This window comes from Pseudopodoces humilis, chromosome 27, assembly GCF_049639895.1.
Source record: "Pseudopodoces humilis isolate 2021_Gansu_Grassland_sample_001 chromosome 27, ASM4963989v1, whole genome shotgun sequence".
NCBI classification, from domain to species: Eukaryota; Metazoa; Chordata; class Aves; order Passeriformes; family Paridae; genus Pseudopodoces; species Pseudopodoces humilis.
The window spans coordinates 6,153,415-6,170,278 of NC_142226.1; the positions used below are offsets into that span (position 1 = coordinate 6,153,415).

The 16,864-nt window shown below is 64.5% G+C and overlaps 1 protein-coding gene across 7 annotated transcripts in view; it reads right to left on the reverse strand.

Annotated features, from left to right (window-relative positions):
• Positions 1-3,928: 3,928 nt before the first annotated feature.
• Positions 3,929-16,864, reverse strand: part of AHDC1 (AT-hook DNA binding motif containing 1) — a 53,171-nt gene continuing 40,235 nt past the window's right edge. For 4 of the 7 annotated variants that reach the window (XM_088067510.1, XM_088067511.1, XM_088067505.1 and 1 more), the window contains 5 exons: positions 13,073-13,235; positions 12,255-12,295; positions 6,789-11,846; positions 6,089-6,681; positions 3,929-5,086 (listed from right to left, as the gene is read on the reverse strand). In XM_088067510.1, coding sequence (XP_087923636.1) covers positions 6,832-11,769 — 4,938 coding nt within the window. In that variant the 5' untranslated portion in view covers positions 11,770-11,846; positions 12,255-12,295; positions 13,073-13,235 and the 3' untranslated portion in view covers positions 3,929-5,086; positions 6,089-6,681; positions 6,789-6,831. The remainder of the gene's footprint in view (positions 5,087-6,088; positions 6,682-6,788; positions 11,847-12,254; positions 12,296-13,072; positions 13,236-16,864) is intronic. The other 3 variants (XM_088067509.1, XM_088067508.1, XM_088067506.1) reach the window with 2 other exon arrangements.

Consider the following 16,864-nt stretch of genomic DNA (forward strand, 5'->3'; position numbering starts at 1 on the left):
GCACCTTCTGCTGCCCAGGGACAGCGCCGTGGCTGTCACCCTTGTCCCCTGTGTCTGGGGGGTGCTGCAGCCCCGCACGACGCCCCAGCTGAGCCCCGGTGCTTTGTTTTAGGGATGTTGGTGGGGGGAGCATCACCTCCTGCCCCAACTGAGTCCCCAGGAGTTCTGGCACGGATCCTGCACCTCCCAGCCATCGCTGGGGTGCTGGGAAGGAACCCATGCATCCAGCTGCCAAATCCCCCTCCCCTCCCCGGGACCCCAGCCTGCTATTTCCCCCCTGGTGCCGAGCCCTCCCTCCATCACCATCCAGCAAATATTAATAACAACCCTGCAACCGCCTGTGCTTTTATTCCCTGGCTTTGCTGGCCCTGGCTCTGCTGAGCTCAGCTCCTCTGGCTCCAAAATGCCTTTTAAAATTACCAGAGAGTGGAGACCCCTGTGAACACCCTGCCCCCGGCTGCCCCCTCCTCCCTGGCACCCACGCCAGGCCCGGCAGCACCCATGTGCCGTGCGGGGAGCTGGGTGCCATCCGCCCCCTTATTTAACAGGCGCCAGGCTGGGCTTGATTAAAACCCAAGTGAAAGCCAGAGCCAGGGCAGAGAGGGGGATTAGATCGCTCCGGGGAATGTTAATGGACTCCAGAGCTTTCTGCCCGGCTGGCGGCTGGGATGGATCCAGCCCTGGATGGACAGGCTGGTGCAGCGAGTGCGTCAGGGCTCAGCTGGACCCTGGAGCGCACGGCAGAGCGGGAGGAGGATGGGGGCGCAGACACACGGGGGGCTGGAAATATCTTCCAAGGCCTGCCCGTTCCTCTGGGAAAAGCAGGGGTGGTCTGGTGCTCCGGCTGGGCTCTGCCGGCCCCGCTGCCGCTGCCGGTGCCGGTCCTGCGGCGGGGCTGTGGCACAGAGGGGCTGCCCGTGGGGACACCCCCGTCACCCGCACACCCATCCCCGCCGGCCTGGCCGGGGGACGAGAACAGCCCCCGGGGGCTTCGGTGGGGCCGGAGGGGCTGTTCGCGGGGTGCTGCCGGTGGGGAGGGCCGGGGCAGGGTAGAGGTGCCCCCGAGACGGAGCTGCTCCCTGCGCTGGATTGCGGGTCTGACGTGGGAAATCGCCTCCCTCCCTCGTTAGCTGTGATTAGCATGTCAAGTGGTTGAAGTTGGTGGGTATAAAGGATGCGAGCGAAGAATAATGGCTTCAATTTTCTTCACGGCACAGCCATTAATTTGAAGGAGAAGGGGGTGTCCAAACCTCCCGGCAGCTCCCGGCGGATCCGCCGGCCCCGGCACTGCGGGGTGAGGGCGGCTCCTGCTGCTGCCCTGCCCGGGGGGACGCGACCCTCGCGGGGAGCCTGGCACCGGCACAGGCATCCCATGCGCATCCGTGCCCACCGGCCTGGGCCCCGGCACATCGCCCCGGGAGCGAGGAATCCCCCCGGCTCCAGCCCCAGGTGATGGCCGGGACAGAAAGGCAGGGGCAGGAGGGCAAATTCCTGACGTGTTTCCAAGGGGATGGGAAAAAGTGGGAATGGGGGTAGAGCTGCCTTTGCCAGGTGCTGGCAGAGCCCTCCGAACATCCTTTAATCCGTCTTCCCCAAGGATCGAGTGCTCAGTGCTCTGGCTCCGTGGTGGCCCAGCCCTGGACCCCTCTGACGTGGAGCATCCCTCATCCTGCAGCATCCCTGCTCTCCAAGCTCCAGCGTCCCGAGAGGCCGGAACCCTCCTCCCAGCAGAGCTGTTTAATTAAAATCATCATTTCCATCCCGAGTCACCAGGACCCGGCTCGCTCCTCCCCACGTGGCCGTGCCGGACTCACCCTCGGTGCTCCCAAAAGCAGCTCTCAGAAACCTTCAAAAAATCCATGCTAAACAAATTTTAAAATAGCGAAACAATCACCCCCCCCCCCCGCCCCGATTTTGAGCTTTTTCCTCCTTTCCCCCAGCAAACCCAGGCGACGCTGGGCTGTGCTGATCAATCCCCAACAATCAGCCCCATCACGAGCATTTTCAGGCTCCAGAGTGGCTCACGCTGCTCGACAGATATAATTGACGCTTAAAAAAAAAAGATAAAAAATAATAAAAATGAAATCCATCTGTGGTCCAAGCAGCTGGTCACACCCAGCGAGGCTCTGGCTGTGCCAGGTGATGTTTCCTGGTGGGATTTACCTACTGGGGGGGATTTCATCGTCCTTCAGTGCTGCTTGTTGTGACCCGAAACGGGAGAGAGGAAAAACGGGGCGGGAAAGAAAAAACGTGATGATGCTTGTGGGAAGCATCATTTTGGAGCCAAGCTGGGAATGAAGGGTCACGGACTCCCGAAAGACCCTCCAGGAGGGCTCACGGAGGGGCCGGAGTGGGGATTCAGCACCCTGGGATGGGTTCTGGATGCAGGCGCAGCACCAGGGATGGCTGGAACCCCCCAGCCTGCTGCCGTGCCTCAGTTCCCCCCGTGTTATGTCACATTTGGGGACATTTGGTGCCCACCAGGGTGGGAGCATCGGGGTGCCCCCGATGGGTCCCGTTTCCCCCCAGCCCCGTCCCTCTGTGTGAGGATGGTGGGAAGGAGGGGCTTCATCCCATCCTCACCAGCAGCCCCCCAGTGCTGTGACCACCTTGAGCAGGGGGTGTCAGGCACCCGTGGGACCCCGGGGTGGAGGGACAGCACCCAGCCCTCCCCCATCACCCCCCAGCTCACCCTGAGGGTGCTGTGGGGCTCAGATGGGGGGACAGAGGAGCAGAGCCCCCCAGTTCGGGGTTGTGCTGAGAGACCCATCTCATCCCATCCACACACACGTGGAACACCCCCAGCCAGGCTTGGGGGGGACTGCGAGCCCCCCTGAATCCCCCCTGGAGCTCCTGGAGCCTCCCTGAACCCCCCCTCTGCACGCCTTGGATTTGGGGCTGGAAACAAAGCCCCCCCCAAATGCCCAACCCCTTCACCTGGGGCACGGGGACTGCCGGGGGCTCCCCGTGCCCTCCCAGCGCCCCGAGGCTGGCTGGGGGTCTCTGTGAGCCCACCGGGGCGCTCAGAGCTCCCTCAGGGCTCCTCCCGGCTGGGGGAGCTTTGTTACTCCCCCAGCCCGGCAAAGAGGGGGTCCCCCGGCATCCCCCCAGCCCCCGGAGCATCTCAGCAGTGTGAGCCGTGTGTTCTCTCCACAGCAACCCCTGCGCCCCCGGCCCCCCAAAACCCCCCGCAGCCACAGGTGCTGCCCCCCGGACCCCCCCGCCTTCATCTTCCCAGGCTGCAAGTTGGTGGATTTCTGAATTTTATTTGTTTTTTCCTTATTTTCCTCCTTTTTGCCGTTGACGCTTCTCCCCTCCGTCACCGGGAATTCCTGAATTTGCCTGAATTTACCTGAATTTTCCTGAATTCCTGTGCCCGCCTCCCCGCCCAGCGGTGCCAGGGAGGGGCGCACACCCCTCCTGCCCCCAGAGCCCCCAAAGCGCCACCAGGCCCTTGGGCACTGTCCCCCAGTGCCACCCATCTCCAGGGGATCAGCACTGGGGGCCCCCCGGCCACCCCGATTTGTACCAAAATTCAACTTTCTGAATGCAATTCCCACCTAGCGCCACATCCCCCCTAAATCCCGGGAGGGTCAACATCCCTCCGGCACCGCCCCCGGCACAGCCAGGCCGTGCTCCCCCAAAAAAGAGAAGCAAGAAAGCAGCGGGCGTCGCTCAATATATAGGTTTCTTTTTAATATAAAAAAAGTGCCTATTAAAAATTCCTTCCTAAATAACACAAAAAGACCGTTTGAGGGGCAAAGCGGGGGCCGGGGGGGGCTGCCCCTCTGGCCAGGGCAGCACAAGCACTGCACGGGGCAGCTGGGGGGGCAGGGCAGGGAGGGGGGATTTTGACCCAATTTGGGGATTTTTTCCCTTTTTTTTTTTTTTTTTTTTTTAATATATATTTTTTTTGGTGAATTTTGCCTTTTTTATCCATTTCAGGGTGGTTTTCCTCTCTTTGTGTGTGTGTGTGTGTGTGTGTTTTCTCTTTTTTTTGCACAACCCACAAAGCTGTACCGAGATTGCCAAACTCTGGAGGAGGTGGGGACACACAGGGAATTTGTGGGAGGAGAGGACCCCAAAGCCCACCTGGAACCCACACACGCAGCCACACCCTGAGCTCGCCACCGCCTCGGGGACCCTGGGAAAGGGACCCCCCCTTTACCCCAGCCCCCCACTCCCCCTCCCCACCAAGAGGGTCTGTGATTGATTTATTCCTTATTTTTTTCCTTTTTAAAATTTTTTTTTTTTTTTTTTTTTTTATAACTCCTTTTTGTTTTTATACAAATTTGGATCTTTGGGTGTGTACTGCCAAAAAAAAAAAAAAAAAAACCAACCAAAAAAACCCAACAAAAAACCAAAAACCCGCCTTCGTTCTTCAGAATAATAATAAAAATAAAACTCAAATCATCATTGAATCATTAAAAAAAAGGCAACGGAAACCCAAGGAACCCATGCGGAAGTTGCACACCACAAAACCACAGCAGATGTACAGAATGCAATATACAAGACACGATTTATAATAAAACATTATATACAATAAATAGGTTATTGTTACTTTTCTTTTTTTTTTCTTTTTTTTTCTTTTTTTTTGTTGCTCGATCTGTAAATAAATTTTTTTCTCAGTGCATACTGGGGGGGTTTTTGCTCTTTTCTGCTGCATATTCACCTCTTGGATGCTTTAGGCCTGTTCTCCATCATTTTTGGATTCTCCCTCCGGTGCGTGATTTTTTTAATTTTTTTTTTTTTGTGATTTTTTTAGCTTTTTAATTTTTTTTTTTTATCCTTAAACATTTTTTTTTTTTTAACTTCTTTTCTTCAAAAGTATTTACAATTGCTGGTTTTGTGCAGAAAATGAAAATCAATCAAATAAAAAATAGAACTTAAAGAGTCCCTCTGCTTCTGGCTGGGAGGAGAGAGAGAACGCGGCGCCGGCGCCACGGCCGAGGCGGGGGCCGGGGGTGAAGCAGGGGCGGCAGGGGTGGGGTCCCCTCCGGAGGTGGCCCCCTCCTCTCCTCTCCTCTTCTCTCCTCTCCTCTCCGGCGGCCGGGATGGGTGGGGGGCGCAGGGCTGGGGTGCTGTGCTGGGGGGAAGGGGAGAGAGGAGTGAGGGTCCCACCATGGGGTGTCTGCCCACCCCCACCCACGGGCCCGGGGGTCTGACACCCACACCCGGCTCTGGGGTCCTGCTCACCCCAATCCTGGCACCGACACACCGGGTCTGGGCTCCTGCTCACCCCAATCCTGACACCCACACCCGGCTCTGGGCTCCTGCTCACCCCAATCCTGACACCCACACCCGGCTCTGGGCTCCTGTTCACCCCTCATCTGGCACCCACACCCGGCTCTGGGCTCCTGCTCACCCCAATCCTGACACCCACACCCGGCTCTGGGCTCCTGCTCACCCCAATCCTGGCACCCACACCCGGCTCTGGGCTCCTGCTCACCCCTCATCTGACACCCACACCCGGCTCTGGGGTCCTGCTCACCCCAATCCTGGCACCGACACACCGGGTCTGGGGTCCTGCTCACCCCAATCCTGGCACCCACACCCGGCTCTGGGCTCCTGCTCACCCCAATCCTGACACCGACACACTGGGTCTGGGCTCCTGCTCACCCCTCATCTGACACCCACACCCGGCTCTGGGGTCCTGCTCACCCCAATCCTGACACCGACACCCGGCTCTGGGCTCCTGCTCACCCCAATCCTGACACCAACACCCCGGCTCTGGGGTCCAGGTCCCATGTACCAGGGGATCTGGCTCCTTCCCACGCACACCCAGCAGTCTGGAGTCCCGTTCACTCTGCTCTGGCACCCACACCCCTGGGGTCTCGCGTCCTGCGCCCCCCATCTGGCACCCAAACATTCGGGGGTCTGGGGAACCCCACAGCCCTCGGCTCTGGCACCCCCGGGCTCCTGCACCCCGCAGCTCCAGCCCCCAGGGTGCCCGGTTTGATTTCGGTGGGACAACACCCAGGGCACCCGCTCAGAGCCCAGGAGGGGCCGGGGGCACCCAGAGGGGTCAGAGCAGCCGCTGGAGCACCCAGCACAGCCGGCACAGCCCTGCAGCACAGCCGGCACTCACCTGGTGATGGTGGCGTCTCCGAGCCCCGCTGGCCAGAGCCGGGTGGGGGTCAGCGCTTCACCAACAGCCATCGGTGTCCGTCCGGCAGGAGCAGCCCCCGCGGCGAGCGAGCGGACGGGGAGCGACAAGGAAAAGAAAAGAATCCCCAAACAGCCTTCCCCGGGGTCCCCGGCCGGGCTGTGGGCAGGGGGCACCCAGCACCGACCCCCAGATCCCCTCCTGCCCCCTCCGCCCCCGGGCCTGGCGGGGCCTGCGCCGTCCGTCCGTCCGTCCGTCCGATTGTCCTGCTGCGGGGCGGGGGGTCGGCAGTCCGGAAAGCAGAGCCGGAGGTTGGTGGGCGGAGCGGGTTTGAGTGCGGAGGGGGAAAAACAGGGGGTTTCTCTCTTCATCCATTATTATTAATTTTTTCCTTTTGTTTCACTTATTTTTATCTTTTTTTTCTCCTTTTTTTTTTTCTTTTTTTCTCCTTTTTTTTTCTTTTTTTCCTTTTTTTTTTTTTCTTTTTTTTTTTTTTTAGAAAACAAACAGTTCCAATCCCAGTTAAATACAGAACTTGAAAAGTGTTCCAGAAAAAAGTGCTGGCTAAATTACCTCTGAAAGAGAAACACAACATGGAGAGAGAGGGACACGATGAGAAGGGCCCTGAGGGTCCCCTGTGTCCCCCTCTGCCACCCTCACCCCCAGGTTCTCCCCCACCTACCCTGTAACAAAACCTCGTTGTCCGGTTGGCACATCAGCAGACACTACAATGAGGTGACCGTAAAAGTGTCCTCGGGGTGTTGTTGCTCTACCATGGGTCCCAAAAACCCGCTCTTCTGGGTGGGGGCCATGACGGGGTGCCCTTGGGGTGCAAAACTGGGGTACCTGTAGTTGTCCTGCAGCTGCAACATTGAGTCTCTCGGTACGGGGGAGATGTTCAAGTCACTGATCAAGGGACAAGCGTAGGGTCCTCGGTGGTGAGCCCGGGACATCTCCAAGGGCTCCTTCTCGCCCTTGGAGGGGTGGGTGCCGCTCGGGCTGCTCAAGTGGGGGTTCAGACACGGGGGGTCTGTCCTGCCCATGAAGTCTACCAGCATCCCGGTGCCCGCCTTGCCGTCGTAGGAAGGGCTGCGCGTGCTGGCGTTGGGGGAATACCAGTACGGGGGATTTTTGCAACTGGGGGAGTCGTAGTGCGGTTGAGGCATGGGGAGGTCGCGGCAAGCCAGGTGCGGGGCGTGCGGCAGGGCCCCCCCCTGCATGCTGTGTTTGAGCGAGTCGCAGGCGGGCAGCTTTCGGATGCTGCCCGCCCGGAGGTCCTCCTTGAAGGCCAAGGTCGGGGAGCAGTTGGGCGAGAAGGCTTTCTGCAAACCGGCCTCAAACACAGTCTGCTGGCCGGGGGCTGCCAGCTGGTGTGGGAGGGCAGGGAAGTGCTTGCTCTCCAAATCCGGCTGCCCCAAACCAGGGGAGTCGCTCTGGAACCCCTGGACGAAGGTCCCGTCTGAGGGGGTGGAGGGGTTCATGGAGTAGGGGCCGGTGTAGTCGCAGGGGTCCCGCTCCCCCACCCCGAAGCCCCGGGACTGGGAGGGCAGGGGGGACATGCTGCTGTCCCCGCTGTAGTAGTCCAAGCCCAGGTCCGTGCTCTCCTGGAAGAGGGGGTTCACCGCCTGTGACTTGGTGGGGAACTTGGCTTTGCCCGTCCCCCTCTCCTTCTTGGAGGCACAAGCCCCTCGGGAACCCCGGGGCTGCCGGGGTCCCGTGTTCCTCTTGGAGGGGTACACAGAGGAAGAAGAGGAAGAGGAGGAGAAACTCAGGTGGGAGGTGTCGAACATATCCACCTTCTTCCGTCGGCCTCGACCGGGCTTAGAGTTACTCTGGAAGAGGACGCTCTGGTTCCAGTTGTAGCCAGGGGCAGAGGATGCCTCATTCCAGTCCATCATCAGCTTCTCCAGGCTGGAGAGGCTGGACTGGCCCTCACTGGAGGACGCCTCGCTGTTGGCGCGCCGGTAACCAGCCGGCTGGTTGAACTGGGTGCTGTCAGAGGAGGACTCGGAGAAGGTCTCGGAGACCGTCTGCTGCTTGGCTTTCTGCGGGGTGTAGTTGGAGATGTCCAGGATGACATTGGGTTCATTGAGGTGGCACTCGAAGCCCGGGTTGTAGAGCTGGCTGAAGGCTTCCGAGCTCCAATCCAAGCCACCATAGCCTTGCCGGAAGGCCCACGGCGCAGCGCTGGGGAACTGCCGGCAGTTTTCAGGCGAGGGCTGGAAGGATGCCGAGCCCTTGGGCACCATGTAGCCGCCGGGCGAGACGGTGCTGGCCCGGCTGTCGCAGCGCAGGGGGGTGTGCGCGGCGCTGGAGAACTGCCCCCCCTGCTCGGCACTGTTGAAGAAGGCGGCTTTTCCCAGCGGCAAACTGGGACCAGCTGTTGGTGGCGCGTAGCCGGCACTGTGGGCACTGCTGGGCGAGGACGGGAGGCTGCTGCCGCTGCCGTAGGCGAAGCTGCAGTCCTTGCTGTTGGGGCAGTCCTGTGCTGACGGGTACTGCTTTCCTGCCGGGAACACGCTGGCGGGCGCCACGCTCTGCCCGGCGCTGCCGTAGCTGCCGTACGGGGAGTAGCCGGGGGTGCCGCTGGCGGCCGGGTGAGCCGTGGGCGACCGGGACACGGCCGACGGCGGGGCCAGTTTGGGGAAGGACTCGGTGCCCCGGCACTCCGACGAGCTTTGTGTCACGCCGTAGCCGCCGGAGGCGCGGCCGGGCGGGAACGCCGGCCGGCCTTGCATGGCCGCGTGGAAGGCGGCTTCGGCCGCAGGGCTGGCCGCAGGCACTTTGCCCCCGCGGGCCGTGGAGGCAGCCATGCCCCGCTGGCCGGGCAGCGCGGCCGGGGGCGCCGTGTAGGCGGCCGCCGATTTACGGGACTCGGAGCGGGACGCGGACAGGGCGAAGTCCAGCAGGTCGGAGGAGTCGTCCGAGTCCAGCAAGGAGCGGAAGTATCCGGTGAAGAGGCTGTGCCGCTCCGGCCCGCTCTCCGTCTGCGAGGACGGCGCGCTGCCGGCGTAGAACCCGGCGCGGCCGGAGGAGCCCGACTCCAGCCCCGCGGCGTGGAAAGGTCTCGCCTCGGCCCCTTGGTAGCCGCCGTTGCGTCCGGCCTGGCTGCCGGGGTGGCCGTGGTGGGGGGCCCAGGGGCTGCCCTTCTCCCCCCCGGGCCATTCCGCGGCGGGGCCGTCCCCGAAGCTCTGCCCGGAGCTGGGCTCGGGGAACAGCGCCCCGTTCTTGCGCGCCCGTCGCTTGCGCTTGGGTTTTCCCACAGGATCGGGCTCCAGCCGGCCGCGCTTGCGGGGGTGCACGGGGTCAGCGTGGAGGGCGCTGGGGGCTTTCTTCTTCTTCCCGATGCCCTCGAAGAAATCGCTGAAGGAGCAGCGTGCGGCGCGGGCGGCGTGGCTCCCCCCGCGCCCACCGAAGCCCCCCGCCTTGCCGCCGCGCCGGCGGAAGCCCTGGACGCGGTGCAGAAAGTGGGAGATGCTCTGAGTGTCGGGGGCTTGGTGGATGGACTCGGGCTCGCTGGGGGTCCAGCAGCGGGGCGGCGAGCAGCGCCCCGAGCACTGGCTCTGCCGGTTCAGGAAGGCCAACTTGGCCAACACGTCCGAGTAGTCGGCTTTGCTGTCATTGGTGTCGGCGATGTAGGAGGGCTGGGGCGAGGCCAGCTTCTGCTTCCTCCTCCTCCTCTTCTTCACTTCCGGGGTGGGCTCCTTGGGCTTGGCTTGGCCCAGCAGCAGGTTTTTGGGAGGCCGGCCCCTCTTTCGCTTCAGGATAATGGGCATCTCGCCAGGGGGGAACACCACGACCACGTTGCGCCCATTGTTCTTCATCTTGAGCAGCGGCGTGGGCTCCATGGAGCTGCTGGCTGCCAGCTCCTTCCCCTCCAGGTTCAAGTTGCTGCTGAGCGATGACACCTTGTAGGTGGTCTTGTTCCTCCTCCCCAGGGACACGGGGATCTTGGCCATCTTCACCACCATCTTCCTCACCCCCCGGCACTTGCTCTTCTTCCCTGCCGGGGGGGCTTTGGGCATCTCGTTGGGGTCCAGCGTGGTGGGGCTCGGTGGCGGCGGGGGGCTCAGCACTGGGGTGTCGGGCTCCTCGGGCCCGGGGGGCATCTCGGTGGGCAGGGCGAGGGGGGACAGGACGCGGCTCTCAGGGGTGACGTCCACCCGGCGCCCTCGGCCCGCCCTCCTCCGGCGGCACAGCATCTTTGGCTTATCTGTCCGGCGCAGGGCGTACTTGCGGTGATCTTCGCCACAGCGCCCGCCCCCCCGGCCCCCACAGGGGCCCCGCTTCACCATGGTGCTCAGGGGACACCCCCCGAGCCGGGGCTGCAGCCCGTGGGCCCGCAGAGGGTCCCCAGCGCCCGGCTGCGCCTCCAGCAGCTCCGAGACGGTTCCCAGGGGCTGCGGCTCCAGCAGCGAGGGCTCGGTGGGCAGCAGCGGCGGCTCCAGCGCTCCGGGCAGCGGCTCCAGGGTCTGCAGCCCCAGGGGCTCCGCCAGTGGCTCCAGCGACTGCAGCTCCAGCGACTCGGACAGAGGCTCCAGCGACTGCAGCTCCAGTGACTCGGAGAGCGGCTCCAGCGACTGCAGCCCCAGCGGCTCCAGGTTTTGCAGCTCCAGCGACTCTGGCAGCGGCTCCAGGCTCTGCGAATCAAGCAGCTGGGGCTGTGACTCCAGGGACTGGGAATCCAACAGCCGGGATTGGGAGTCCAGCTCTTGGGCTGGCAGCAACTGGGGCTGCGGCTCCATCGCCTGCGACTCCAGCAGCTGCGTCCCCGGGCAAGCCAGGGAGGCCAGCTCGTTCAGGATGTCCGCCTCGGCCAGCTCCGAGTAATCGCTGGCATCGGGCTGGGAACAGCCGGCTTCATCCGCCGGAGCTTTGGAGACATCCCCCACACCCACACTGTGTCCTGGGGGCTGCGGGGCGCTCCCCCCGCCTCCATCAGCTTCTCCATCACGCGCCGGGGGCCGGGGGTGCCGCGACGGGTCGGATTTGAGGAGCACCCCCCGCTCCTCGGGGCTGCGGATGCTGTTGGCCAAGGAGGGCGAGGAGAAGAAGCTGTACTGGAGGTCACGGTCAGCGGGCAGGAGGCGGCTGTCCTCGTGAGCCCCGCCGCCACCGCGGAGGCTGCCACAGTCCAGGTGCACCCCGCTGTTCTTGAGGTCCTCGGAGAGGCGGTTGAGGTCCTTCATGATGTCGATGAGCTGCACCACGGGGTGGAGGTTGATGTGCCCGTTGCCGCACTTGCTCCGGAGCAAGGCGAGGATGCTGTCTACGTTGCAGCGGCCCGAGGCCAGTGTCGCGTTGGGGAAGGTTTTGGGCGCCCGGTCGCGGGCGGATGCCTCCTCCGCGCTGCCCCCCAGGATCCGGGGCTCCCCGGCGCAGCCCAGCAGGTCCTCGGCCGCCTTGGTGCCCCCGTGGACGCTCTGGCAGCGGTCGGCCGGGTCGCCGTGCAGCAGCGAGCCTGCCTGGTGCTCCCGGCCGAGCGCGGGGCACGACCCCTCAGGGAAGCTGAGCACGCTGCAGGATAACGCCTTCTCGGCCGGGCAGGCTGGGGGCCGCTGCACCGGGTGTCCCGGCGGGTAGAATTTGGGCTCTCGGACGTAGTCGGGCGAGCCACGCACAACGCTGGTCGTTACCACTGGGCCCGGGGGCTTCACACGCATCCTGACCTCCTCCTCCCCCGCGTGCCGCTTGGCCGAGCAGTTGCTGACATGGGGGTCAGGGAAGGTGACACCAGGACCTATGGGCGGCAGAGAGGGGGACAGTGAGGCTCCGCAGGCACTTCCAGGCAAAAACAGCCAGCAGAGCCTCACTCCATCCCCCCGTTCTCAGGGATGAGGTGTCCATATCCATCCCCCAGCTTCCTCTGTCCTGTCACCAGCAAGGACCCGGCTGGCACCGCAGGAATGTGACAGCCCTGCTCACAGCTGGGAGAACGGGGACTCGGGGGAGCTGGACGCCTTCCCCAGCCCAGGAGCGGGGGGCTGGATGTCCTCCCCACACCAGGACCACCCGTGCCAGACTCCAGCACGGAGCCCCCTCCCGGGTGAAGAGGGGGAGCCTGTTCCGGTGAGGGTCTGGGTTTTCCCAGCCCTCCACAGGGGCGGAGTTTGGGCGGCTGTGGGGAGGTCTGAGGGCTGGAACTTACCCTCGGCTTTGCTGCTGCTCCTGCTATTGCACTTGAGCTCTCTGCAAAGGAAGGGGTGTGCAGGGTCAGCCCCACGTGCGGGGGGGCTCACTTAAGTGCCCAGCACCCCTGTGCCAGTCCCTCCACGGGACATTCCAGGGCTGATCCTCCCGAGCTCCCACGGCCGCCCATCACCGTGGCGTGGGGGCTGCGGGGGGTGGGCAAAGAGGGGGAGGCTGCCTGTGATCTGGGGGACAGAGGGGACAGGTTTACGCCCCCCTCCCATCCGCACCAGCAGCAGCTCCCCCTCGGTGGGGCGGGGGTGGCGGGGGTCCTTCGGTGGCGCTGCCGCTAGGTGTCCCCGGCGAGCCGCGCTCCGGACACGCGGGGGGGTCTCGGCCCGAGGAGGCGGCTCAGCACATCCCACCCCCACATCCCCCCGGCTCCCACCCACCCGCGGACACCCCAGGCACAGCCGCAATCCTCACCCGCGGTGACGCTGCCCGATGCCACCCCGCCCCTCGCCGGGACGCCCCTCTGTGGCGCCTGCCTCAGTTTCCCCTCGTTGGAATGGGGTATAGCGAGGGAGGCGGTGGGGTGACTCGGGCACTCAGGGGTGGGTGCCGGGCACCACGTGCCCACTGCACAGCCCACACTGCACTCCCAGGGGGCTGCAGTTCACCCCAAAATCCCAGGCCGGGAGGCTGTATAGAGCCGGGGAGCCCCTCGCCCATCCATCCATCACCCGGACAGGGATGGACAGAACATCCGCGCCAAGATGTGCCGCCGACCCCGCCTTGGTGCCGCACCCCGTTTGTGGGCTGAGGCCCCCCCGGTACCTGTTTCGGGGGTGTTTGCAGTGTAGGTTCACTCGGAAGCTCCTGCTGTCGCCGTCGCTGCCGGGCTGGCGGGGGCCGGAGCCCTGGGCACGCGGGAACCACTCGGCTGGCGGGCTGGCACCGTTCTCCAGTGCGAGGGGCTGGCAGGCGACCGAGCTCCCATCTGCTCGAGAGAGACCCCCGCACATCAGCCAGCAGCCCCCTCCCCTGGGAGCGCCTCTTGCCCCGGCTGCCGTGGGTGCCCGCAGGGCTGGGCACACCGTGTGCCACCCGTTGACGCCTCCCCCTCGAAGCCGCGGTGCACGGGGACACCCACGCTGTGCCCTTTGCCCCATCACGGGACGCCCGGGGTGGCGTTTTGGGGCGGGACGACCCTTTCCTCCCCACCGTGTCCGTGCCTTGAACCGGGGGCTGCCCGTACGAGGGGGAGCATCTCCCCGGCAGGCTGTAGGCACGCGTGTGCGCATCCACACGGATGTGCGCGTTGCTTACGCGTGTGCAGAAAGCTCTGCCCCCCCCCCCCACTCTCCTGCAGGAGGTCGAGGCACCCAAAGCCGTTGCCCATGCGGAACAGGGGGGCACGGTGGAGCCCCTCAGCCCCTCGCAATCTCCCCATGCCAGCACGTCCGCCTGTCTTCCCTCCCCAGCGCCGCGTGTGAATCCCTGCCGGTTGGCTCCCTCCCCCAGCACACACCCGCAGACACACACACGCAGCCGCTCGGCGTGATCCAGGCTCTTCCCGGTGTCTGGATTAGCGTGACAACTTATCAACAAGGCAGGGAAAGAGAATTCAAACCTGTCAGTCCATCGGCATCCCCCCCTTTCCCCGTCTCCCCGCCAGCCTTTGGGCGCAGCGCTGGCACCGCAGAGATGCGGGCACCTCGGTGTAAAGTTACACCAAGGGCTGTGTGGAGCAGGAAAATATGTGCTAGAAAGACCGGTCTCGTCTCTGCTGAGGCTGCTGGTGTGCCCAGGGAGCTGTAGGAGGGGAGGCAGGCAGGAAGGAAACAAACGGGAGGTTTTCCAGAACAGCCGCCGAGAGCTGCTCCCCGCTGCACACGCTGCGCTCGGCTCGCCGCGGAGGTTCGGGGTGCCGCCGGGTGTCGGGGTGCGGCCCCCGGCTCTGCGCCGCCGTCCCCCGGTGTGTCCGTGGCGCACGGAGCTGCGGATGCTTTGGCAAACGCGGCGGGACGCCCGTGGGGTCCCCAGCGGGGTGTGGGGGGTCTCTGGACACCCCATGCCCGCGCCCTGCGCGTTCTGCGGTGCCCGCGTTCATCCCCGGTGTGCAGCCCCGCGGGCGCTGGGCGCACGCCGCGGCTCTTACCCCACACCACCGGTGTCCGGCCCCTGTCCTCGGTCCCACGGGGGGCCACGTGTCCCGTGACACGCGGGGGAAGCTCCCCGCGCCGGGACTCCGCCCTCGCCCCGTCCCTGCACAGCGGGGCCCACCTGCACCCCCCAGCACCCCCAGCACGGGGCAGGCGCCCGCCGCCGCCGCCCCCCGCCCCGCCCGGTGTGGAGCGCAGGTGGGAGCCCGGCAGCGGCGCTGGGGAGGGGGCTGTGCTGCGGAGGAGCTGCCGGGGGCGGCGGGGAGCACCGGGATGTTCGCCGCGCCGCCGCGCTCACTTTCACCTCCCCGCTCAGCCCCAGGCAGCCGCCACATGTTTCCCATTAGGCTCTCCGGACCTCGCCATTCCTGGCTTCCTCGCCAGGGGTAGGGCCTTTTTCCTTATTTTTTTATTTTTCCCCTTTTTTAAAAAAAATTCTTTAATTTTTTTTTTTTTTTTTTTTTTCTCCTCGCTGGTTACAAAACACCAGCCGAGACCACACAAGCGAGGAGGGACGGAGGGAGAAGGAGAGATAGAGATGGGCGCCGCGGGCGGGGGAGAGCCGGCCAGACCGGGTGCTGCGGCGGGGCCGGGGGGGTGAGGATGAAGAGCGGGGGGATGAAGCGGGCGAGATTGCAGTCACCTCCGCTTCCCACCTCCTGACCCCGCAGCCCTGCAAAGATAACAGCCCCCGAAGACTGCTGACTCGCCTCGCAGAAATCCAATATCCTCGCCTGGTGAACTAATCGACTACCTGGGCTCCCACCTCCCCTGCCCGGGCTTAATCCTGCTGCTGCAAAGCTTTAATTAGTTTAACGGTTTCAGGCTTGACGGAGGTTGGCGGCGAGAGGAATCAGAATCATGGAATGGTTTGGGTTGGAAGGGGCCTTAAAAGCCCATCTCTTTCCAGCCCCCTGCCGTGGGCAGGGACACCTTCCACTAGACCCGGCTGCTCCAAGCCCCGTCCAACCCGGCAGAACGGCCCCCCAGCTCCCGCTTTGGTGGAAAGGGTGCCGTGGGGTGGCAGCATCAGTGTGCAGGGGGCTGCAGGCGCCCCCAAGCCCCCCAAAGCTCCCCGAGGCTGCTGGCACCCGGCCCCGACCCTCAGCGCTGGCACAGGGCGGGCACGGAGGGGCCGCCTTGGCACCGGCGTGGCGGCGAGGGGGATGGAGGGATGGCCCCGCAGGACACGGACGTGGTTTGGTGCCCGGCTCCGAGGCCACCCAGACGTCAGGGTGGGGCCGGAGATGCCACCGGGAGACAGGCAGGCGGCAGGGACACAGCCGCCACACAGATGGGGACACGCTGGCCCAGCCGCCCGCGGCGGCAGCGGCGGGGAAGGGGCGTCCTCCCTATTGCCCCCCCCCCCCCCCATTGCTTCGGGGGCCCCTGGGCGCCGCGGGGCGCTGCGAAGGTTTGGGGTGGCCCTAAATACCCCCACATGGGCGTCTCCGGTTCCCGCTGTCACCGTGTCCTGTGTGCACAGCTGGCTTTCCACTGCAGGGGTGCCCTACTTGCCCCCTCCGCTCCCCCGAGTGGCATCGGGGTGTCCCACTCGTGTCACACGGGGACGCCGTGGCGGTGCCTCTCCCTTGCACACTCACACTCACACAGCGCGCTGCTTTTCCTCCCCTGTTCCCCATCTGGGGGCACCACGGGGGTGCAACTCCCCTGCGGCCCCCCCAAACCCCCCACCCCTGGGGCATCGGGGAGCTTTGTCCCCTCTGCGCCCCGTCCCTCGCACCCTCACGGTCCCCTCCCAGGCGCCCCCAACCCCCGCCCCACGAGTTCCCCCCAGCCCGTCCTGCGCCTGCTGACACCAATGGAAAATCCCCTCCAGTGACAGCTTCCTGGCAGGCGCTCGCCGAGGGTTTCCGTGTTCCCCAGCCAGCCCCCAGCGGCCACCGCCTCCCTGAGCCACGCGGGGGGTCCCTCCGCCTTCACCCCCTCCACGCCAACCTCCACATCCTCTCTAATTCAGCATCACAGACCCCAGAGCAGCCGGGTCCTGCCTCCTCCTCCTCCTCCCCACACCTCATCCCCTGCCAGCACCCTGCCCTCCTCTGAAGTGGGGCACCCATCGGCGCCAGGGGTGTTTGGGGTCCTCTCTGGGCACCACTGGCAGCTCCCAGAGCACCCACCCACCTTGGGGACCCTTTGACTGGGAGCAGGGCAAGAGCCAGGGCTTCAGCAGGGTGGGCACAGATGGGTGCTGGGGCACACAGCACCTGCAGGCAGCCCTGACCTTTCCTTCAGTTGTCACCCCATGGCTGGAACCCCGCTGTCACATCCCCCCTTGCTGTCACCACATCCCCCCGCTGCCCTGACTCCTCTGCCATGCTCTTAATTAGGAGATGGAGCAGATGGCGCCTGGGTTTCATCTTAGGTAACGGGTCCAGATGAGCTGCTTGGCCACCAGTTCCCTTTGTGGGGCTATGGGAGGTTTTTTTGGGGTGCCCCCCAA